Source organism: Podarcis bocagei, assembly GCF_964188305.1.
Source record: "Podarcis bocagei genome assembly, chromosome: 4".
Taxonomy (NCBI): domain Eukaryota; kingdom Metazoa; phylum Chordata; class Lepidosauria; order Squamata; family Lacertidae; genus Podarcis; species Podarcis bocagei.
Window position 1 is genome coordinate 77,040,735 of NC_138128.1, and position 25,608 is coordinate 77,066,342.

Consider the following 25,608-nt stretch of genomic DNA (forward strand, 5'->3'; position numbering starts at 1 on the left):
GAAAACAAGGTTGCTCCATCCTACATGTGACAGCCCTTTAGAGATTTGAAGATGGCTATTGTAGTTCCCTCTCAGTCTCCTCTTTACCAGGCTAAACATAATTTCATCAACCATTCCTCATAAAATTTGCTTTCCAGATCCTGTATCATCTTGGTTGCCCTCCTCTGCACACATTCCAGTTTGTCAATATCCTTTTTAGTGGTGCCCAGAACCAGACACAGTACTCTAGTTGCAGTTTGACTGAGGCGGAATAGAGCGGGACTATTACAGTTGTGATCCAGCCAGACATTTATTTTTGTATTTGCGTTAGTTGCCCTGCACCAATGCTAATGCAGTGGTACCTCGCAATACGAATGCCTCGCAAGACAAAAAACTCGCTAGACGAAAGGGTTTTTTGTTTTTTGAGCTGCTTCGCAAGATGATTTTCCCTATGGGCTTGCTTCGCAAGACGGAAACGTCTTGCAAGTTTGTTTCCTTTTTCTTAACACTGTTAATACAGTTGCGACTTGACTTCGAGGAGCAACTCATAGAACGCGGTGTGGTAGCCTTTTTTGAGGTTTTTAAAGACTTTGGTGATTTTTGAAGCTTTTCCAAAACTTTCCCGACACCGTGCTTCGCAAGACGAAAAAAATCGCAAGACGACAAAACTCGCGGAACGAATTAATTTCGTCTTGTGAGGCACCACTGTATACCTCTGAATAGATGCTTCTTGGGAGAAACGGAACACTTTGTTAATTGAAACTGTTAATGACATTTGATTTCACAAAAGAGGACTGCAACCGCAAGTGGGCAGTTAAGTAAAAAATAAAAAGGGACATCCACCCCCACACCTGAAAATATTAATTTAAGATACATGCAAATATAATTAAAAAGCCAATTAATTTAAAAAGCAACCTGATGATTAACATATGTTATTTTTTTTAACAAAAAGTGCAAATGTAACAATAAAAGAAAACAAAGAATCAAAAATGTAATAATCTGAACAAAGTGTAACAACAAAAATGTAACAACAAAAAAGTAGGAAACTGATTAAGATTACACCACTCTCCCACCTAGAAATATACTTTGCCCCTTCTGTCCTCTTCCAAAGAAAAAAAAATCTGATGCTGCCACTGCTTGTACTATAAGAATTAATGCCACTATCTGAGTTCCCAATCTTTACTCTTTAGTTGTGAACCTCCCAGAAGCTCAGAGTTCATTCAGGGAGGTTTACTACTACAAAGGTTGGGTATCTCCATCTAATCCAATGCACGAAATAAGTAAAACTGTATACACTCTTGTCTCCTTGTCCCTGTCTCCTCTTCTTTGTCATCCTTAAACATAGACTGAATTTAAAATGTGTAAAGTCCCCCCATGTTTTGTTGGCCAGAAACTGTGGCAAGAATCTGCATAAGAGGTATTAACTAGAAGGCGATCCCAGAGGTCTTTTAATATATTTCATTTAGTTTAAGATGAACTTTACAAATAGCTTGCTTATTGACTTTTGCCTTCTGGTGAGATTGCTGTCTATTATCTCACAAAAATATTGAGGGGGGGGGAGTGTTATATTCACTGTAATAGTAACCTTGATAGAGCTAACTTGTAGTTTTTTATTTTCTCCACTCTGCCCTCTTCAGGTAGTTACTGTATTTCTTCTTAGCTCAGTATTTTCTAACCAGTATCTGCCAGTGTGGTTAGATATTTGTTCACCAACTTTATTCCTATCTCTGGAAGAGCAAAGAAAGACTTTGAAGGAATCTGTGTCAAACTAATATTGTTAATACTGCTTACTAGCGTGGCAAGATGAACATACAGTGGAGATATTTTTGAAGCTTCAAACATTTATATTGGGGTTCACAGGCAGGGAACTCATGCCTGACCTAAAGTCAAGCATTTTGCTTTGAACTGTAGTAGGAACACATCATCTGGGAAATGCTGAAATGTAGATGCCAAAACTGAGCTTCAGACAGTTCACCATGATTCAAGACATTTCTTAAAATTGGGCATTGCTACTTATCAATGTGAGTAAGGATATAAATATCAGAGAGAAACTGTATGTGAGGTTCTTCCCATCAAGACCTCCTTGACTTTGTGCTTTTTTGTCACTGTTATATGCACCCATATCATATTTTGTTATCCTGTGAATTTGATATGTTGAAGTACATTAGTTTTTATTTTAAAAAGGACCTCTTTTTCCCATTTAACTTGGTTTTATATTTTAATGGCTGTATACCTATCAGGACCCTCAGAAAATACAGGTGTATGTCACACAAGTAACCCAAAACATGGTTTATTAGCTGCTGTGGTGTATGGGCTTATTATTATAAATTACTATTATTACTACTATATTTCTTTTATATCCCACCTTTCCTCTAAGGAGCTGAAGGGGGCATGGATGGCTCTGCCCCCTCCCCGTTTTATCAACACAACAATCCTGTGGTGTAGGTTATGCTGCGACAACCCTGTGAGGTAGGTTGTGCTGCGAGACTAACACTGAACTACATGGTTGAGCGGCTATTTGAACCCTGGTCTTCTAAGTCCTAATCCAATACCACTCTGCTTCTCTTATCCATAAGAAGCTATACTTATTCATAAGAGGCATCTATGACATCTGAACACTGCGTGCATTTGGTAAGGTGCATCACAGAGTGCTTCTTAACAATGAACATGTAAGATAAATACCTGATCTTCAAATAATTGATTATGGCTTTGGCTTGGTCTACTGTGAAGAACTCAAAGCCACCGCTTTTCTCCGAATTACGTCGCCCAATTCCAGCCATTGCATTTCTGAGTTCTTGGATGTTATCTTCCAGTGTCATATGCTGAGCTGCAATGCATACCAGAAAACACATACAACCCACCCTCATTTTTAACACTTTGAAGGTTTTAAATCAAGTGTGGAAAATAAGATCTGACAACTAGTTATTAGCTGGAAAGACATTATGTCGCAAACCTTTTACGTACAAACAACTAGATAATTCAGCTAGATTTCACCCGGATCTCATGGCTTTCAAAGCTCAATGTATTTGCCACATTAAGAAATAAATTGCACAAGCAATTCTCCAGGCATAATCACTGCTAAATTCACTTCATTGGTGTTCAAGAAATGAATCAGATACTGAACTAAGAGAAGGCAAAAAAATAACCAAGGCAAAATCAGATAATGGCCATTTTCTTCAGGATATTAAAGTGGGGATGAGTGAATTGCCCTGTAAGAATGCACTCTTGTTCGAACTACCAAAGACAGTGAACACTACTGCTATCCCAGAGCACAGTCTTTGATGGAGGTCATATACATCTAAAAATAAATAAATAACTATGCCAGCCCCAAATAGCATGGAATTCCCTGTTAATGTAAACGAAGTGGTTGATTCAGAAAAGCAATTATGAGGCAGCCACCTCTGGAAGAACATCAGGAAGAACCAACTGGGAAAATATTCCCACAAAAGAGCAGATTGTACCTTTGGTACTGAGTCTACTGAAAAGAATGTCAAGCTCTTTTTCAGAGAACTGCTTCATATTGCAAACAGATCTGAAAAGCTTTGGCTTTCAAATACTCCCATGTCAAGATTAGTCTTTATGCACAAAGGTGGCTATAGAAAAGGAGAGAGGAGGAAGCAAAGAAATGTGGGGTGGGGGTGTTTCTGTGTGCAAAGGGAAGTTGGAAAAAAGGAAGGAGGTGGTAGGGAAAAGGGGGGAAAGGTAATCATGGTATGTGCAAGGAGGGGTGTTCAGAATGAAAGGAGAAGGTATGGAAATGGGGGATAATCTGCGTGCAGAGGAGAGTGAGGAAAAATAAGAAGAGTGGTGGAGGGAAAAAGGGAGTAAAGGTGAAAATAAGGGTGCAAAGGAGGTTCCAAAAAAGTAGGGAGTAGGTGGCATGGAAATAGGGTTGAGCTTGAAACCTGGGACATGAAAGGGTCTGAAGGATAGGAGAAGATGGTGGCTTCATAACTGGGCAGAACGTGGAAAGGGTGCTTGGTAGTTGCACTGTGTGGCAGGAGGAAGATGCAGAAGATCATCATGGGAATGGTTTGTGCTCAAGGTGGATTACACAAAAGCAGGAGCATATGGACACGGGTGAAAGCGAAAACGTGTGCAAAGCGGTGACTTCAGAAATTGGGTTGGGAGGGTGAATGAGGAGGGAAGGGGAAGCTCCAGGGGTTAATGTTAACAGACTGACAAGGGAGTTGGTGAGTGGAGCAAGTAGGGGCGCAGCCACACACACACACACACACACACACACACACACACACACAAGTCTAAAAGTGCAGCAAGTTTACAATATGATGATCATGGTCGTTATCTGGTTTATATATAAAGTAAATTAATTCTATTTTCAGATCCTTTCAAATAAATTAATTACAAAATATATCAACTGTATTTGATTAGCGAGAAGGTGTGCAGAAGGCTTCAAACAACATGAAACCATGGTCAGGCCTACACACTATGTCACTGCCTTTAACTCTGCAATTTCTGGCTTCCATGCATCTTTTCAATTTACTAAGCAAAATAACAATGGCTAGTGAGTTGTATCAAAAATAAACTTGCAACCTGCTGAAACTTGGGGTGCTCAAAAATCATGCTTTTGCAACTCATTCTTGCTCAAAAACAAAACAGGGTTGAGAAAACAACTACTTCTAACAAAAAGTAAATTAATTTATTAAAATGCTCAAACGGGAAACCCAAAATGCAAAATACAACAAAACTTACTCTCAATGTTATTCATCAGCATATTTAACAGAGTCAGGAGTCCTCCAAGTTGCACAGGTGTGAACTCTAATGCTTTAGCCCACCAAAATCCAGAGACATAATAATCCAGTAATGCAGCTTGTTTCAAAGATGTCAAAGGTTCTTTCATATTTAGGAACATTTCCATATAACTGCAATTAAAAATTGTGATTATCCAAAACTGGAGCATGAAGACCAAGCTAGGACATGTAGCTACAACAATCTTGCTTCCCATACCCTCCTTTTAAAAGAGCAGGTTAACCAGACTTTAGTAATCTGCGTAAATCCTGTTGACCTGATAGAAAACCATTATCATGTGATTCCTCACTGTAAGCACTGTACCATGAGCTCAGGCCTAATTTAGTGCAAATAAGCGTTAATTAATTACGATAGCATTTTCATGTTGTCAGCTATCCAGAGCTTTGGAAAGACAGGGCATAAATTAATAAATGTAATTAACTCACTTTGATTATGTAGTCACTTTAAATAAACCCACAAGTGGAGTAACACAAGATAAATTCCCTTACAATGGCAATCAAACACAAGAAAGCATGAGTGTGTGGATAACTACTAGTCAAAAGATCCTAAATCAGTATAGGATTCCATTGCTCTATCCTTTGGAAAGAATCTGGCAAAAACTGGTATAAGCTGTTCAACCCATTAACTCAACAGAGAATAAAAATAAGAACAAAATCTATACTTATGGGTAAGTTCAACAGACTTACCTTTGAACTCCTGCTATATTTTGTTCCAACAGAATATTAATCTGCGTAAGGGAAAGCAATTTCCAAGCCATTGCCTCTTCTTCTTTAACAGCATCCTCATCCTGTAGAAAGCAAATTACATTACATTACAATAGCAGCCACACACACAACTTATTTATCTGAAGGATCTCTTCATCAAAGCATAAAAAGAAACAATGGCAGCTGCCAATGCTAACTTAGCTGATTTGGGAACAGACAGATAAGTGGAAATTAATTTGTCTTACATTGTAAATGAAATACTTCTCAGAGAACGCAACATTGCAAAGCAGAAATTCAAGTTCATACTAGATAACAAGTTAAATTTGAATGAAACTCTTAACCCAGAGGTTATTTAACTATGGTCCAAGAACCACAAGAGGTTCACAACAGACCACCCTTTCAGGGACTTCACCAAGACGGTAATGAAAATAGACAACAAATGCTGAACGTCCCTGAAGCTTCTTTCACATACTGAAATAATAACCTATCCCAGGCATCCCCAACCTTCGGTCCTCCAGATGTTTTGGATTACAATTCCCATCATCCCTGACCACTGGTCCTGTTAGCTAGGGATCATGGGAGTTGTAGGCCAAAACATCTGGAGGGCCACAGGTTGGAGATGCCTGACCTATCCAATTCCTATAAGGTGTCTCCTCTTATCTTCCCCCCCTCCAACTTCTTTTTTTTCCTTCTTGAAAAAAACCATTGAAATATTTTGCCTAGTTTCAAAATGCATCACCCAAATTTGATTATATAGATATTGATTAAGCAAAGGCAGAGGAACCCTTTTCAGCCCTAGGCCAGCATTTTCCTGTGCGAAACCTGCGGAGGAGCACATTAGGGTTGACAGATCAGGAGACCCTGTGATATCAGGGCCCTAACCGGAGACCTAGGGGGCGGCCCCTGATGATGTCATGGGGGTAGGTCCTGAAGATAGAGCTTAATTGAGAAAGGGGAGGGGGCAGCCCCTCCCCACCCCGATTGTCTATGCTATAATTTGCAATTAACTCCTGTCAGGCTGAAGCTTGAAATCTTTATTTATTAAAGGAACTCTTGCCCACTTGGAGATGCAGGCCTCCACCTGGCCCCTGTAGGGGGCCAAGCAAACCTGGAGACTTCAGGCTAGACCTGGAGTTTTGGCAATGCTAGATCAGGTGTCTGTGATAGGTAGGGTCAGAGAGAAGTAGGTGTGGTCAGAAACAAAAAATTGGTTGGGCCAGGGTAAGAGTGGTAGAGCAACATAATGCAATTCCAACATTCCAGCATACAAACATTTCTGCACCCAAACACATTTCTATAACCTCCATGAAGGCATGCAAGAGAGATTATCACAGTTCAACAGCACAGCCCTGACACATAAAAGCACTCAAGGAGGGTATGGAGCAAGGCCAATGATCTTTTGATGAAGGGTGGTATATAGATTTAATAAATGAATTAAAAAAGGGGGGGGGAGTGGCCTGGGAATTGGCTTGGGCAAAGTCCTTAGGAGCAGATAGAGTGGCCTGGATGACCACATTTGGGCCCCAGGCCTGAGCTATAAAGGAAAAGAGGCATCAGTGATCAAGATAATTGGTTGTATCTAATGGAATCACCCTGTTAGTGCAAAGACGTCTGCTTCCAGGGTGGAACTTCCACTCTCTACGCCCCTCTCAAATCTGCTCAAGGAGGGGGAACCCCCAGAACAGATGTGGGGGACGAGGAGGAGAGGAAGAGGAAGTTTTCACTGCACAAGCAAATGTCTCCCCAAGGAGGAAGCAGACTGCCTTTCAAAAGAAAGCAATGGCTGAGGATGAGTAAGTACTTCTGTAGCTGGACAATCTTTATGTACCAATACCACATCAGGCTTTGGGAGGAGGGTAACATTCACTGGTAACATAACATTCACTGGTAGAGAAGCTAGCAAGTGTCTTAGACCCCAAACTCGTCCTTCACATAACTGACATAGTCTAACAGCACACAGACTCACTGTTTCTAAATATACATTAATTTCTGAAAGTCTCAAATTATCCATGCTATCACCAGGCAGGTAGAGTGCAATAGCATCTATTTTTGAGCTGTTCTATTTCGTAAGCAAGGAAGCACACCAAAAATAGCCATGTTGATTTACAATCCCACTCAAAATAGAAGCCATGTCCTAGAAGACAAAGTCAATGCAAGGAGGGAGCCCCCTCCCTGACCCCACCAGGGCTTAATAGTTAAAAGCAATTAAAAAAAAGGAAAGGGAAAATAAACCATGGCTTGTAAATCACACTGTAGTACTATAGGAATTATTAGCAATTTATTAAATGTGCACCTGTTTACTTGTACCGAACACCAAATACCACTATTTACCAATTCATATCTTATTACCAACAAGAAGTGAAAAGCCCCACCGCCCCCTTGCTTCGGCTGTACATGTATAAGAACATAATGGCCTGTTGGATCATCGTTGCTTTCTGTGGCAGAGGGTTCCATAGTTTTACTGCTGGTTTATCAACTGCAGTGGTTTGCCCGCAACACTGAAATGTGTGAACTGGGATCTTCCTTACCAGAGATTCCCAATTGTCTCATTGGGGATATGTTCATAAGCAATCGCTGTATTGGGAGAAATTGCTGTCGTATTTTGGACTTCTGAGGTTTTAGTATCATCTGGCAGCAACTTCTGAAGCAGCGACTACAATTAACCTAATATCCCCTCAGCAAATTGGTGGAAAGCAATGTGAGGTTCTGCTGGGGAAGACTTAGTTCCTATAAAAGTCAGCATTTTTTATCCAATAGTAACAAACCTCACTTCTTACTCCACTTCATTGTGAGAAATGTCTGCATTCTCCTAATCTCTGCTTCCTGTTCTTTAACCAGTTACCAATCCACGGCAGCTAAGTTTACTCAAGAGCCTTTGATGAGGACCTTTGCCAAAAGCTTTGTGGAAACTCAAATATATAATGCCTACACCCATATTTTTGTGTTTGTTGACACTTCTAAAGAACTTCTAGGGGTTGGTAAGACAGAACTTCTTTTTTCAGAAGCCACATTGATTTTTCCTCAGCAGAGCTTGTTATTTCATATGTTTAATTCTGCTTCCCATCAATTTACCTGGAACAGACAGTAGGATACAAGACCTCTTCTTAAAAACTGGTATAAGATTAGCAGCATTCAAATCCTCCAACATGAAGGCCAATTTCAGTGCAAAGATCAATCAAGGTCTGAGTAAAGTAGAACCACTCATCCGCACTCCCTTGCCACAGAACACACAGTGGGAGCTGCTGCGTGGCAACTACTCACAAAGACTTAGCTCTACTGTGAGATGAGCGAGACCCAGCTGCTTAGACCCACTCCGTTGCCTACTGTAAGCTGTTGCCTGCCAACTGTTATCAAGGGAACACTTGCCTCCATCATGCCTGCCTCCATCATCACCTGGACAAGACCCAGCTCCTCAGTCTCATTCCTTTGTCTCAAAGATCTCAATAGGAACTGTTGCTTGGCAACTGCCAACAGGCAACAAAGGAAGATTCTCTCCATCATGGTCTGAGTGAGATCCAGTGAGGACATCAGAAGTGCAACTAGGGATGAGGGTAGGAAATACCTCCTGAATAATCCTGGCGCCACAGGGCTAATAATAATAATAATAATAATAATAATAATAATAATAATACATTTTTATATCCCACCCTCCACAGCCATAACCGGGCTCAGGATGGCTAACATCAAAATATAAATACATTAAAACATAAAATTCAGCAATTGACTGAAATACATCTTAAAATTGGATTAACCATGTGCTCTCTTGTCCTAGTAACAGGCTTGAATCTTTTGTAGGTCACTTTGATTGCCTTTTGAGACTATAAAGCAGGATATAAGTATTAATAAAATATATATTTTTAAATAAAGTATCAGAAATTTCACTTTTAAGAACTCTTATTCCTAACCCATGCGGACCCAGCCATGCATTAATTTTTTATTTGTTGATTACCTCAGATAATTAAACTTGTCACCTTTATTTGACTTAGTTTGCAAAGTAGTATCCTCGGCAGGGCTCTATGAAAATATACCAATCCTTCTTCAGTCATCCTTTTGTACGTAGGTCATTTAACAATTCAAGCGCCTCCAGGGCTGGTTTCTGGATTCTGATATATTTAGACTATTTAATTTTGTCTTAATGTTTTGAGCAACAAACTCCCCAAGTTCTTTTTCCCTTGCCTTATTGCCAAAGTATGCACTCCTTTTTATTTCCCCCATTTCAACAAAACTCCCACTTTTTAAATGAAAACTTCTTGCCTTTTATAGCTTCCTTGACTCTGCTCGTTAAGCAGACTATTGGTGCTTAACATCAAAAAGGCCGCAGAGCAGCTTTTAAACCTATTTCTGGGGGAAAGCTGACAGGAGCTGTGGAACATTGGGTTCAGGACAATTCATCCTTTAGGGATGATGGTGTAAATATTTCTAGTCATCAAAGTGGCAATAGGGTAAAACTTGACAATGAGCATACAGGGGAGGGGGAGAAATGACAGCTGTTTGAAGAGGCCAGAGAGAACTTGCACACAAAGAGACAATTTTGAGAGGGGCACAGAGTAAAGGTACTTACAGGCTAGTACTAGAACAATTCAAGATAGAGACATGGGATTGCACACTGTTAAGAGAGAACATAGGTATAATGGGCATATCACAAATCTTGTGGAAGAGAAAAAAAAATCCAGGGAAAATAGACATGTCATTTAGGTACAGTCACAATACTGCTTTCCTACTTTGAGGTGATTTTCTGAAGCCATCTTTTGAAAAATACTGTGTTTCATAAAAAAGCAAATCCATCTCAGAAGGAAAGAAAATATGGTAAAGATTTTGCCCCAGTTTTTAAGTGTACAGATGTCTACAGACAGAGCCAATCTTAGTATTATGGGTGAGATCCAATGTTGCACCAGCAGACACAGTGGTCCTTTTCCTCCGGCCCCTTGCAGCCCACCCATGGCCCCAACCTGTTTCCAAGGGATCCCCAAACCCCCTACAGCCGATTTGGGGGGTACACAGGAGGGAGCTGCAGAGAGAGGAGAAAGGGGAAGGCCTGGAAGAGGAAGTCCGCTGCACAAGTGGGATGCCACATCTGGATATTGACCTGTAAATGCAACTGACCCTTTTCTACAACACTGTTGCCAAAATGATGGAAACCCAGGTAACGATAAATGGACCCATCTTTCCCATCTTTGACAAAAGAGAGCATTTGAATGCAAGGAAATGCAAGCCCAATCTTTACCTGACCATACTCCAATGAATTACAATTTTAATTCTTACACAATCTGAATTAATGCACTTCACCATCTCACAACCATTCGTCTGGTTCAAACCATAGTTAAAAACAAACTATGGTTTAACATGAATGGGCAGTATGCTGATGCCTTACTACTTCTCTGCTTCTGCCACACTGCCAGAAAACAAGTCAGAGTTTGTTTTGTTTTAATGTTCAAATCCTAGCTTGTGATTCATTTATCTCCCAATAAACCATAAGTAGTAACAAAGGTTTGTTCTTGGCTTACTTTTCTTGGGGGATAACAAATCAGAAGCCAAGGTTCGGATATCACAAAAAAATCAGATTCCGAACTCTTTCCCATATGTACTTATCCATTTATTCATAAAATAATTTCTATACCACACTTTGGTCCTCCTTAAAGTGCCAATTTAAAAAGTTATAAAACCAGAGAGCATTAAAACAAACCAACAAATTCATGCCACAGGCAGCTATGAATTAAAATTAACTGAAAGCCTGGCAGAATAAAAATGCCATACCTGTACTACTAGATGCAATATTTTTCCATTGTATTTTTATGCTGTAAATCTACAAATAATGGGTGGAATACAAATTTAATTAAATTTTTTAAAAAAATCATTAGAGGTGTAATTGAACTTCTAGATAAAACACAGACTATTAAAATCTATCTCACACACATACATCTTTCTGGTTTAATCCCAGCTACCAGCAGCAATAGAAAAGTTATTTCCTTTACATCTCACGCCAGTCTACTTTCTGAATTAAAACTCTTCCTTCGTACATTTGATTCACGCAGGCTTCTCCTGACTGACCTTCCTTCCCTTTTTGGTTTTCTCCCCAATGTGCTCTGTCTAACTTCAGATTGTAAGCCTTTGGACACTGCCTGTTTTCTTCTTGATTTTTGTACACTGCCAAATAAATTATATTAAAATGCAAGCCAGCTTTACTCAGTCTTCAGCCCTACACATGCTTACTTCAGAGTAAAACCCTACTGAACTGTCTCAAACACCAAAATTAACATGCATAGGATCAGGCTGTCAGATTTCCAAGTCATGGCCCAAACATTGCTTCAAAACACTGACATCAAGGGTTTTGGGGTTTTTTTAAAAAAAAAAGTTTGTGCCTTTTATTTATTTATTTATAAAAGTATTTATATACCACCCTCTCATAAAATATCAGGGTGGTGTACATTATGTATACTATAAAATATAAACACAATTAAAAACAGAACAGAGTTATCGTTAAAGTGACTGGCTGGTCAAAAGGTTTTAAAAGCAGCACAAGTCTCTTGGCATTTATACCATTAAAACATGTCAATTACCAATCTACAGGACCATAGGAAGTTGCCTTATACCAAGTTAGATCACTTGTCCTTTTATGTTGCTATTGTCTCTAAGCTGATTGGAAGAACTTCTCCATGTTTTCAGGAAGTTATCCCAAGGTATGAATCTGGGAACTTCCGCATTTGACACGTGTTTAGTTAAAGCTCTTTGGCATTGCATGTACACTATTTTTAGCAACTAGGTTGGCGCTCCACAACTTCTCTTCTTCTTCTTCTTCTTCTTCTTCTTCTTCTTCTTCTTCTTCTCCTTCTCCTTCTCCTTCTCCTTCTCCTTCTTCTTCTCCTTCTTCTTAACAATTAAAGCTTACTTCCAACACTTCCACCATGCTAACTCTGCCCTTTTCACTCATTTCACATGATCTGCTTGAAGCGCTTTTGAGTTTCTTTCCCATTCTTGGTATGCACGCATAAAACATAAAGATGCAATACTAAATGTGCTTGCATCAGTTTTTATGGTCACCTAGCAATATGTATTTATAACTACATTCAATCTTTCTGCATTTTTGCATCACCTGTATACAAATGCTTTCTATCTGGAGGGAATGTTTAATTCTCAACAAACCATCTCCCCCCCCCCCCAAAAAAAATCATTCCAATTTGGGAGTGGCTTTGTCACATTTTCACGGTCTTTGTCTATGTAAATCTCTTTGATCACAACTAATTGGTATAGAATGGACCCCAGATTCCTCCTCTTTTACTATGGCAGAAGACCTCTGCCACACAGCCATTTTCTTTACTGTTCCCATCCCCTGGCCTCTCATAAAATTAATAAGAGATAGGGAAATCATTAGCAATTTTGTAGATGCGAATTTCCTTTTCTCTATTCCATTGCCTCTAAAGTTCAGGGAAATTAACAAGGTGGGAGAAAAGCATGGCAATTTGTTTTAATCTAAAAACCACTATGTACACCAGTGCTAATGCAAACATGTATATACTGACAAAACTTATGGTTTCCCTACCGGAATCCAGAGAGGCGCATCTTGGTGAAAATGAAAAGGTTTTCTCATGTTTGTGAAGAGTGGAGAGGTAGTACAGTGAAGGAAATAACAGTGTGGAAGACTGAAAGAGAGCTATGTCATCAGTTATGTCATAATGGAGCTATATCCCCTTATGACATATCTGATGCCACTGTCATCAGATATGTCACAATGTGAATCACATCTGAATCTTGGTTGCCATTCTTTTGCTAGCAGGGCTCCTTTAGCAGCAGCAGGACAAGCCACAACTCTGAAGGGCCATATGAATGCTAACCATTATTATTCCTCACTAACCTGCCCATGTACTCAGGTCATCTTCAGGGTACCTCTGCCATCTCAGGTAAAGCAGGTGGGAAATAACATCTATTTACTTCCAGGTATTTTCAGTGACAGGCAAAGGCCTTTCTTATTCTTGTGGTTTTTTGCCATCTGAGGGAGTTTCAAATCATGTCGTTTTTACCCTGCTGTTCTAGAGATTTTGCTGAAATTATTGTATTTTCATTCTGGTTTTTTAAAATTCCTTTTATGCTTTAAGAAATATTCGTTTATATAACGACAAACATAGAACACAGCATCCCATAATGAACAAAAGGCTCTTTTACATGTTATACGTACCTAAGACTGCAGTCCTATGCACACTTACAAGGGAGTAAGCCCCAATGAACTTAGTGGGACTTACGTCTGAGTAGACATGCATAGGACTGGACTGTAAGCAAAACAGAAGAAAGTGGGCTGGATGCTGAAGAGACAGACAGAGACATGACACAGGTGCAAGGATTTTTACACAAGCGCTGTATGGAAGTCCCACTGAGCTCTGTAGGACTTACTCCCAGGTAAGTGTGCATGACTGTAGTCTAACAAGACCTTTAGCTTTAATCAATGGCTACTAGCCATGATGGCTTTGCCCCATGGGTGGAGGTGGTAATGCTTTTGAATACCAATTTCTGGAAGCCACAGGTGGGGATAGTGATTTTGTGCTTGGATTCTGCTCCCACGGACATCTGTGTGACAACTGCGAGAACAAGATGCTGGACTCGGTGGGTCACTGGCCTGATCCAGCAGGCGCTTCTTTTATTTTTAATGTGCCCTGATATGTGCAATTTTAAGGGTGATAATAATAACAGTTATAATGTATATGTGTATGCTATGTTTTCTCCTGCTCTGGAGGGTGGGACTCGAACCAATGACTTCAAGTTGCAAGAAAGAAGATTCTGACTAAACATTTGGGGGGAAAACTTTCCGACTGCAAGAGCTGTTCAACAGTGGAATGGTCTCCCTTGGGAGCTTGTGGACTCTCCTTCCTCGGAGGTTTTTAAGCAGAGGTTGGATGGCCATCAGTGCTTTAGCTGAGTTTCCTGCGTTGCAGGGGGTTGGCCTAGATGACCCTCAGGACCCCTTGAAACTCTACAGTTCTACGATATATTCCTACAAAACAATTTTGTAGTCATTGGGTTGTTGTTTGCATTTTGAACACACACACACACGGGGTGGTTTTATATTTTGATTTTGTTCTGTCTTAACCGCCCTGAGACCACCGGGTATAGAGCGGCAGGTATATAAATTCAATAAATAATAAATAAATAAAACAATAATTTGAAATGTTATTGTTATTATTTCAAAAGGCAAATGTAACATATGGCCACCCTTTGGAACAACACTAATAAAATTATTATTAATTAGAGCCATAAGTGTTGGAAGCCTTCCAGAGTGGGGTGGTATAAATAATAAAAATAAAATAACTACTACTACTGACCATTAGAATAAATATAAGGATTTGAGCCTTCCCACAGCCCCTCGATACACTGGAAGGGTAGAGAATATTTTAGGGAATGGGGAGGACAGAGCATTTCACCATTAGGTGGGAAAAGGGGAAAGAAGCCAGACTGGGGAGGAGGAATGAACCAAGGAGGGCGGCTGAGCAAAGGCTGGCGAGGCCTCAGGGCGGCGGCGGGGCTCGCGTAGGGGGCCAGGCCGGGGCCCTGGGGCGGAGAGGCAGGCTTTTTATTTGCTGGCTCGCCTCTTCCTACCTGCCGGCTGGCTTTCTCCTTCTCCTTCGCCTTGTTTTTCTTGGCTGCCATAACGACTGCCCTGAGCATGTCGGCGCTGCCCGTGGAAATCTTGCGGGCGGGGACATGGTGAGACCTAGGCGACGAGCCGGGATGCCCCTTGGGGTGCGAGGGGCGGGCCGAGCCCGACATGTCTCCGTCCCGCCCTCCTCCTCCTCCTCCTCCTCCAGGCCGGCCGCGTTCCAAGCGGAGCGCGCCGGGTTCCGAGGGCTACGGAGCCCCTTTTGCTTCTCCTTCCTCCTCCTCCAACTGGGTCGTTCCCCTTTACCTCTTGGGGCCACCGGTCCGCTTCGCGAAGGGGAAAGCGAACTCCAGATTCAGTTCGACCCGGGGAAGAATCTGATCCGAAGTTGGGGCGCAACCCCTTGGTGGTGGGTTTAGACGTGGGCTGCTTCAACCTGCCTTTCCCCAACGTGGCGCACTCCGGATGTTTTTACGCTCCCGTTCACAGGTGGCAACAGCAGCGCCCATCCTATAGCCGGCCTCCCTTGTCATAAAGGGGCAGCCACGTTTCTGGGTGGGGCAGTGGGCAGTGCCGGGTTTACATATAAGCTAAACAAGCTATAGCTTAGGGCCCCACTCTCGGGGGGGGGGGGCAAAAAATTAAAGGAAAAAAACCACTGGATGTACATTTCCAAAATATAAGGGGGGAAAAACAAATAAAATACAACCTACATACAGGAACAGTGTTTTGTGTTGTCTAGGCTCCTATGGTGTAAGTAATGGGCCCCACTTGCTAGCTTGCTCCCTAAAATATCCCATATAAAGGGCCCCATTACCTTCAATAGCTTAGAGCCTCATCAAACCTAAATCCAGCCCTGGGAGTGGGGATGCAAGGGCCAGGCATTAGGAGCCAACTCCTAATGGGTCAGGTCCCTTCGCCGCCTGCTTTCCCCCAATAAAATATTTGCGGGGGGCTGCCTCCTATAATTGAGGGGAATTCCCATTCTAATTGTGTCTGTGGGCCACGTCATGCAATCAATTATGAGGGGGGTGGGGCTTACCTGCCCCCCAATATTTTATTCAAGTTGGCAGTCCTGGGTATTGTCATTCAGATGATGCACATGTGCCGTGTTTTGTGATCAATTATGCAGAGTGTGCATATTGAGAAGGCAGGGCAAAGAGAATAAGAAAAGACCCCCACGGTGGTTAAGGTGTAAATAATTTTATGCAGCAGGTGTGATTTCTGTTTTAGTTTGGATGGCACGGCTGTGTTTTGAAACAGCTGTACTTCTGGCAGGCCCTTCCTAGCCCGGCTCTTCCACCTTATTCAAAAGTAAATCCAAATTAGACAATATTGTGAAGAGTAGAGCCTTCTTCCTGTGATAATCATGTTGCTCCAGTGGCACAACATAAAACTAGTCTGCTGCTGATCAGAATAACTATCATTCTTCGTTCCATACACACAGTCAAGGGGAAAATGGGAGCGAAAGGAAAAGGAACCACACATTAAACATCCTCTCTGTGACTATGAGGGTGGCTCAAGAAGGGAAAGCTATGCTATCTATGTCATGCGTGTTAAATGTGTCCCCCAGGTGTCTTTTACCAACCCCCCTCCCATTGCTCTATCATGTAATATCAATCTTTTGTACATGATCACACACTTTTAACTAATATTTCTTTGCGTTATAAATTACCTTTAACTATCTTGGTTGTATGAATGGGTGGTGAGAAAATTCTTCAAGGACAATTTAAATTTACTAGTAATCACACAGTTTATGCCCACAGGACTGTTTGATAATCAGTTCGACCATATGCTCTCAAGTTCACACAATGCACGTCAAGAATATTTGGCTTAAATCTACAAACATCCCCAGATATACTCAACTATATTCATACATAGTTAGCAGCAGAAGGATACAGAGAATGTTGGGAGATCCTCCAACAGTTACATCTAATTCCTCACATGCTTTTTCCGTCTTACAGCTAGCTGCGTCTGCCGCTCAAAATAATAACTTTAATTGACAATAATATATGTGTATTTAGTAGAAGAGGAAATAACTGCAGCTTTGCCAGCATCAGCTGTAAAAGCATTGCAGGGAATTTATATAAAAATTCACAGGGTTTCATCTGCACCGTCTAAACAGTTCTCGAAAATGCTATAACTAATTCTACAAAACACCGCAGGATCTGGTACCCTGTGTCCTGTTCTAATGGACAAACTTAGTTTGGGGAAAATCTGATTGGTGGTTAGGGATGCAGAGAGGTCAAAGAAGCTCTGGAGCAGCGGAAGAAGAGATGATACAACACACACAGTGATTCTCAAACCTTAAATCACAGCCTTTGCTAGTAAGGAAATGGGCTTTTGCTCATTTGTTGTGACAAGGATTTGAGGGGATGGAGGGCTCTGCGTACAGTTCTTGCATTTTGCACAGGATGGAGCCTCTGATGACAACCTTCAGAAAGTGGCCCACTGTTCAGAAACAATGGCAGCTACTGAAGGAGTTGTAGAGATCCTGAGAAGTCTATCCAGTGTGGCTGCGGGATATATTTTTTGTTAGACAAAATTGCAGACGATGACTCTCACCTTTGAGAAGAAAAAAAGGTAGTCTTTCTTAGTTAAAAATTGCATGGCTGAGGGCTGAATTGTTCCAGAAGTATGAGGCATTCTTTTATTGACTCTGTTCAACACTCCTGGCCCGATGCTGCCTCCTTCTGCTACTCCCCATTTGCCTATATAATTGATCCTCTGTCTGGCTTCTTTCATTCCCATACACAATCCCAATGCCTGTCATGTGGAAAAACTCAGCCTCCGGGGGCCAAATCCAGGCCTACCTATCCAGCCCTTGGGCCCCTATCCAACCCACATTTTTCATTGGCCCTTCTCTGCACCCTCCCCTGGTGGGTCTACCTGCTTTAGAGTAGGGATGACTCACCATTTTCTTGGCTAAGAGCTTTGTTTGCCCTTAGCCAACCCTCTATGGAATCTTATACCAGTGGTGGGTGTGACCAAAACTGGATATGACTACCTCATACTGCATGTATGCACAGAAAACACACACACAGGTCCGTACTGATCAGTTCTTCCCTTCCCCTTTTTGTTGTTTCTGCCAAAATCTGTGTAGTGGGGGTAGAAAGATTCTTTGGTGCTGGTGGGAATATCAGGTCCCCAAACTGGGGGCAGTGGCGTAGCGTGGGTTGTCAGCACCCGGGGCAAGGCAAGTAATTTGCGCCCCCTAACCCGTGGATTTGCGCCCCCTAACCCTAACCCCCAGATGTTGCGCCTGGTGCGGCCGGCCCCCCCTGCACCCCCTACTCTACGCCACTGACTGGGGGTTATCCACTCCTGCTTTAGAGGCTCCCCATGGCCTCTTCAACGGTCACCCATGAGCTGTCTGCCATTGAGAATTTCCCACAATTCCCCAGAGTGATGCTACATCAGGGCATTGTGGGAAATTTCCAATGATGCTCACTAATAGGTGAAAACTGAACTGGAAGAGTAGGTGGCAGGTTAAGTCCAATCTGGAGCAGGCATGAGCCCTTGGTAGTTGACTGAGGTTCCTGGGGCTGTTCTATCAACATATTCTGCATCCCATCCCATGACTCTGGAAGGGCAGAAGGCATCCCAGTGACACATGGTACTTCTGAGGTAAAAGGTGTGTGATTCTTTCTGTGTTAAGCAGCTATGTGATGCTAACAGAATGGAAAATATTTAACAATATTATGTTATGCTGACAATATTTGGCTGCTTTGCAACACAGATCTGCTCCTCATGATGCATAGTCATCAGTTTCAAAGAAGCACATATGGAATCAAGTTTTCATCTCTGTCCTCATTGTTAACAGATGTAAGAGACAACACTTCCCAGGTATGCAGTGTTTGTATTTGACACCTTAGGCCTGGCACTGACAGCATCCCAGCTGTTGCAATGCCACTCTTGACAAGGGTAAGGTGAGAACCCCCTTGCCACATCGAAGGAGACGGTGCTGAAGCTGTTCTCCATAACAGCACTAATCCGCTTGCCAGAAGGTGGACAAAGAAGAAGAAGCGGCGTTTGGATTTGATATCCCGCTTTATCACTACCCGAAGGAGTCTCAAAGTGGCTAACATTCTCCTTTCCCTTCCTCCCCCACAACAAACACTCTGTGAGGTGAGTGGGGCTGAAAGACTTCAGAGAAGTGTGACTAGCCCAAGGTCACCCAGCAGCTGCATGTGGAGGAGCGGGGACGCGAACCCGGTTCCCCAGATTACGAATCTACCACTCTTAACCACTACACCACACTGGCTGAAGTTTTGCAGTTGGCTAATGTTAGCCTCTGGACTTAATGGTCCTACAGAGTCCCCTTTCTCACATCAATTACTTCAAAACTTCAAAACATGGCAAGCCAGCCTAGCTACATTTAAGTATCTCCCGCTCATTCTGCTGTGAAGCTCCAGACTTCTGCTATGGCAGGAGGGACACATTTGGCTCCTGAGTGGACCTGAGGCTATCAAAATCCAGCCCAGCTGTGCTCAGTTCAATTTTAGTGGAAACTGGGTTTTAAAGTTCTGTCAGAAGTTTTATATAATCAATAATATATGTGTATATAATCATTTTATTTTAATAATATGTGTGTATATAATCATTGTATTTTAACTTTTTCATTATTTTATTGTTTATTTTCACTTTGCTGCTTCTATATCTTCCGAGTGTGTTTTAAAGTTCTCAAGACCAGTGTCTCCTCAAGAGTCATCTGATTGGCTGTAGCTGGAAATGGGCACTTCTGCTTATTGAATTAATTAAGACACTCCCACAAATGTGTAGAATTGCAGCCACAGCTGGATGCTATTGCTTGCTGTGGTCTTTCATGGTGAACCAGCTTGATTCTTCTGAACCCACACCCAACTTTTCTTTTAAAGGTTCTCAGAGCAGGACACAGTCTAGAGTCCTCTGAGAACTTTATTGGCTGAAAAGTGACAAGTCTCAGGACGCAAGTGCAGAGGCTCATGCCAAAGGCCTTTAAAATGTATGTTTAAACTACTATTTAAACAAAAAAAAAACCCCACAGCTACAAACAGTGCAACTATGGGGGGAAAGAGCAGCAGTTGCCAAACTGAAAAGCAAAGCCCTATTAAAACTTCCTTTGATGGTTTGTAAATGATGGAGATAGTTCATAAAGAAGCAATACGGATGTCTGGGAAAAGGAAACTGGCTGTAAAGTGGATCTAGAAGCCATAATTTTGATTCAGAGTGGGGTGATGTCATTGTCAATTAGTGCACTTTTCTTCATCTTCCAAGAGTCATCTTTTTGGTTCGGAATCTGATTTAGTACATTTACTGTCATTGGATCAAATTCATCTCTGGGTTAGGAACACTGAGGCCAATTGAGATATTCTAGGGATATTATTCTTAGCATGCCTCATTTCAGTGCCATAGAAACTTGTATGTGACAAAAATACTTAGAGAAAGTCTTGTCAGAAAGGTTGCATGGAGAAATTCATAGCTGCTGTAAATATCTTCAACGTCACGTTAATATTATTTATTTGATGGAAGGAAGTAGATAGGAGACCGTTTTATATACACACACACCCATTGCTGAATGCAGGGTATTGTGTCTCTGAGGTAAACTGTCAATCACTGAAAAAAAGCAAAACATTTTCATTATCAGAGTCATTACTTAAAAGTTTTTCTCCTAGCTCCTTGACATTCCTTCTCACAAAGTGAACGTCTTGTTCTTTTTCTACATTGCATACCAATCATGTCATTCTAGAGTCACATTCACATGAACAGTTGTGTCAGTTTAACAAATGCTCTTTAAGCCCTTCATGTCCTTTAACGCTGGTAGTCGGCATGAAGAGGACAAACTGAAAGAGTACAAACTGCCAAAATTGGCTTCCATGCCTATGGAGACTCAGGTAAGCAGCATCATCAGTGTCATTGCTTCTCTGCCATTATGAGCTTTTCTTTAATAACCATTAAATAATTATTAAAATATACACAAATCATGGCCTATATAGTCTATGTGTCTGACTTGGTATATACCAGTTTTGCGGGAAGGTAAACGGCATTTCCATGCACTCTGGTTTCCATCATGGTGTTCTGTTCCACCAGAAGTGGTTTAGTCATGTTGGCCACATGACCCGGAAAGCTGTCTGTGGACAAATGCCGGCTCTCTCAGCCTGAAGCGAGATGAGTGCCACACTCCACAGTCACCTTTGACTGGACTTAACTGTCCAGGAATCCTTTACCTTACCTATACCAGCTTCCCATGTTCCTAATTTTATTGTAATACATAGTTTGGTGATGCTGAACACTTTTGTGGAACATGACTTGTCATCCTTCCAATCTTACAGCAACCCATTCGAAGCTTCAGCCTTTCAACAACAGCCCTGTTGGCTACGCTTTATTCTGTTTTTAACTAGCTATTAAGAGAACTTGCTTGCCTTGTGCAATTAAAATGTAGTTTAAACAATGCTGTGATAGCCAATTGTTTTCAGCATGGTTACTATTATTGTGTGTCAAGCAAATGCTTCTCCAACAATAACTCACAATTATGTGGCCAGAGGCAAAAATTGTATGCCATTGTAATCTTTCCAGGCCATTAAGCAGTGTGATACGGATCTGCCTATCTCTTGATAGGATAAGTAAATAAATTTCTCTAAAAGTGTGAGTATGAGACACCCTCCTTCGTTTTTCATAGGTATGTACGTATGTAAGATCAGCAGAGAATGATTTACCCCAAACGTAAATAGGAAACTGTTCAGTCATGACGAGATATTTCCTAAAGGAATATTTTTTTCTATCTCATCTCCTATTTGTGAGTATAATTCAGGAATGGAATTTCACAGCCTATCTTCCATAATGGATTATATCATTAGTTTTACAGCGAGACCTGTTGATTCTGATGGGATATATGTGGCATCATTCCAATGATTTTTAATAACAATATTGAAAAGGATGTCACTTCTCAACGTGCAAATATAATTTAGCTATATAGGTACAGGAGTCATATTAAGTTTTACATTATTCAGATATTTTTAGTAGCTGCTCCTGAACATAGCAGGTAGATATTCTCTCTCTCTCTCTCTCTCTCTCTCTCTCTCTCTCTCTCACACACACACACACACACACACACACACTTTTGCATTTTAGACAGGAGCAACAACCCAGTACTTCATGCATTTAGTTAACTGAAGTCATGTACATACTGTAACATACAAGTAAAGCTCCACCTCCTGCAAAGTATCCTGGGAATTGTAGTTGAAAAACTGGGAATTGTAGCTCTGTGACATGCAAACTACAGTTCCAAGGATTTGGGGGCAGGGAGCAACATGCTTTAAATGCACATTGTGCTTTAGTTTCTCACTTTTCCTGTTTTCAGAACACCTTGCTAAACCAAACCTGAGTTGATGTCCCAGGACAAAATAGATTTTTCATGTCTCAGCCCCCATTGATGCATGCAGACAAGTTCCAGCTATAGATAGACAAAGGATGGCGGCTGTTTTGTTTTGTTAACTTTGTCAGTGGTGAAGTTTAGTGGTTTATGTTATGATTTTTTTCTTTTCTTATCATTTGTTCTTGTTTTAATTGTGATATTTTTGTAACCGACCCTACAACCATTTGGTGAAATGACGGTTTTCGTTTTTATGGAACGTGAACCTAATTCAAGCTGGATATTTCAAAGGCAGCAAAGAACAGCTCCTAATCCTACAATGCACCTGTTTGATGCAATAATAATAATAATATTTTTTTATTTATATCCTGCCCTCCCCAGCCAAAGGCAGGCTCAGATTATGATTATTGTATAGATTATGAATGCTTCACAAGAATCCCAAATGATCAAACACTATTTTGCATTTGAATCCAGATCAAGCGGGATGTTGAAGCTGCTGTTACAAGAGGTAGCCTTTGCATCCATGCAATGAGATAAGGCAGTGCAGATCACACAGTCTTCAACCACATGTCTATGATGTTGTTGTTGTTTAGTCATTTAGTCGTGTCTGACTCTTCGTGACCCCATGGACCAGAACACACCAGGCACTCCTGTCTTCCACTGCCTCCCGCAGTTTGGTCAAACTCATGCTGGTAGCTTCGAGAACACTATCCAACCATCTCGTCCTCTGTTGTCCCCTTCTCCTTGTGCCCTCCATCTTTCCCAACATCAGGGTCTTTTCCAGGGAGTCGTCTCTGCTCATGAGGTGGCCAAAGTATTGGAGCCTCAGCTTCACGACCTGTCCTTCCAGTGAGCACTCAGAGGTGCCAGCTTCTTCAAAAAATTGGGGGTGGGCTAACGCAACATCACACAATGTCCTGTCTTCTGAATATTGAGGAGGCCTGGATCCTTCAAAAAATATATTTTGGGCACCTGAAACTGCCTCAGTCCCTAGGAATCGGTGCCTATACTGCAAACAGGTTTTACCAATTCTAATAAGTCCTTTGCATTCATGCAATTATGGGCATTGATTTCACTGATCTCATTCCAAATGAGTGTCATATGAAAATAAATTTGTACAAGGTGAGACTGCAGCATCCCTAACTTGGGTGTCACTTGACGGCATTGCTTCTCAAATTCAGGAAGAAGCATGCCATGCATCTCCTTTAATGTTGCCACTGTGGCACTGTCTGTTTTATACAAGAGACATATACTCTTCTACAGCAAGAAAGATGGCATCAGGCATGTTTCCTGAAATTCCAATTAAACTGAGTACATGAAGTATTCATCCGTTGATGAAACTGGTGTAGCGTAGCAGCTAAGAGACTATGAAGTCAGGAAGTCTTTGATTTGAATCTCACCTCTGCCAAGAACTCATTACCCAGTCTTAAACAAACCCTTCTAGCGCTGTTTAGAACCACACAGTACTAATTATGTGAGGGAGGAAAGCAGGAGCGCTCCAGCCCACATCTTCCCTTACATTGTCTATACTGCTCGTTCCCAAATGTTCCTCTCCACCGATAACTTGAAAATGGCGGACCACATGGTGATTTCTCTGCCTGTTGGCGGTGCTAGATGCTGTACGATTTCAAATTGTATTTCCATTGCTGCTTTCATTTCTTATATATTGTGTTTTATTCTAGGCCACACAATCTAATGCCATAACAGACTCTTCAAGTGTTCCTATTTTCCATGGACAGTTCCGGATTTACAGAAGCCATCCCAGTTTCTGATTTGATCCCAGAATCTCCTGCTTTTCCTTAGACCAGAGAAATGTTTGAGGGGATGAAGTTCTGTGACACGCCCCCCCCCAAGCCAAGGAGGTAAGTAACTATACAGTGGTACCTTGGGTTAAGAACTTAATTTGTTCCGGAGGTCTGTTCTTAACCTGAAACTGTTCTTAACCTGAGGTACCACTTTAGCTAATGGGGCCTCCCGCTGCCGCGAGATTTGTATTTTCATCCTGAAGCAAAGTTCTTAACCTAAGGTACTATTTCTGGGTTAGTGGAGTCTGTAACCTGAAGCGTCTGTAACCTGAAGCGTCTGTAACCCGAGGTACCACTGTACAACCTTTAGAAGACATCTGAAGGCAGCCCTGTATAGGGAAGGAGACACTTGGAGGGTCTGAGGTGATGGGCAGCTAAAGAGCTGGTTTCTAAGTGAATAACAAATGCTGGAGATTTGTAATTATTATTTATTATTATTTATATACGGCCCTATACCCTTAGGTCTCAGGGCAGTTCACATAAAAGATCAACATAAAAACCACAATGTGTCAGTGAGGGAACTTCTTTGACATCATTGTGTGATTATATACACACAATGTATATAATAAAAAAACAAAACAAAACCAATAAGACAAAAGAGCCACATTTTAAAAGGGCATAGGATGTCAAACAGATCAACCAAAGGCCTGGTTAAAAAGGAATGTTTTTGCCTAGCACCTAAAGGTGTACAATGAAGGCACCAGGCGAACTTCCCTGGGGAGAGCATTCCACAGACGGGGAGCCACTGCAGAAAAGGCCCGTTCTCATGTTGCCACCCTCTGGACCTCTCAAGGAGGTTTTTGTGGGAACTGTGCTGGTAGGGCAAATTGGAAGAAGGCAGGTGGGCAGAACAGGTCCTAATAATAATTTATAATAATAATAATTTATTACTTATACTCCGCCCATCTGACCGGGCCTCCCCTGCCACTCTGGGCGGCTCCCAACAGAATATTAAAAACACGGCAAAACATCAAACATTAAAAACTTCCCTAAACAGGGCTACCTTCAGATGTTTTCTAAAAGTCAGGTAGTTGTTTATTTCCTTGATATCTGAGGTGAGAGCATTCCACAGGGCAGGCGCCACTACCAAGAAGGCCCTCTGCCTGGCCTTGCCCTAAGCAGAATCAGTCCTCCCCCATCCAAGCAACAACACATGCCTGACAGCTCTCTGGGAATACTATGGGGATGGACGATAGCTCAATGGTAGTGGTTCAGTCCCTGGTATCTCCAGGTAGGGCTTGGATAAACCCTTGTGGAACCTTGGAGAGCCATTGCCAGTCTGGGTAAACCAGCCACGGGAAAGCTTTGGGATCCCAGATGTTGCAGAACTCCCATCAGCCTCTGCAAGCATGGCCAATGGCCAGGGATGATGGAAGTCATAGTTCAGGATTCACTGTTAGTTGCCAAAGCTTATGG

The 25,608-nt window shown here is 41.7% G+C and overlaps 1 protein-coding gene and 1 long non-coding RNA gene across 6 annotated transcripts in view; both read right to left on the reverse strand.

Annotated features, from left to right (window-relative positions):
- Positions 1 to 15,302, reverse strand: part of CABCOCO1 (ciliary associated calcium binding coiled-coil 1) — a 53,794-nt gene extending 38,492 nt beyond the window's left edge. The window contains exons 1-4 of one of the 5 annotated variants that reach the window (XM_081190956.1): positions 15,036 to 15,302; positions 5,436 to 5,536; positions 4,693 to 4,862; positions 2,662 to 2,806 (exon numbers count right to left, since the gene is read on the reverse strand). In XM_081190956.1, coding sequence (XP_081047082.1) covers positions 2,662 to 2,806; positions 4,693 to 4,862; positions 5,436 to 5,536; positions 15,036 to 15,206 — 587 coding nt within the window. In that variant the 5' untranslated portion in view covers positions 15,207 to 15,302. Of the gene's footprint in view, positions 1 to 2,661; positions 2,807 to 4,692; positions 4,863 to 5,435; positions 5,537 to 8,525; positions 8,601 to 8,819; positions 8,989 to 12,990; positions 13,054 to 15,035 lie in introns of those variants that run through there. The other 4 variants (XM_081190960.1, XM_081190958.1, XM_081190957.1 and 1 more) reach the window with 4 other exon arrangements.
- LOC308585376 lies at positions 11,443 to 12,980 on the reverse strand. The gene is made up of 2 exons (XR_014007347.1): positions 12,327 to 12,980; positions 11,443 to 12,257 (listed from the first exon to the last, which is right to left on the reverse strand). It is a non-coding gene; the product is annotated as an uncharacterized lncRNA (long non-coding RNA).
- Positions 15,303 to 25,608: the final 10,306 nt, after the last annotated feature.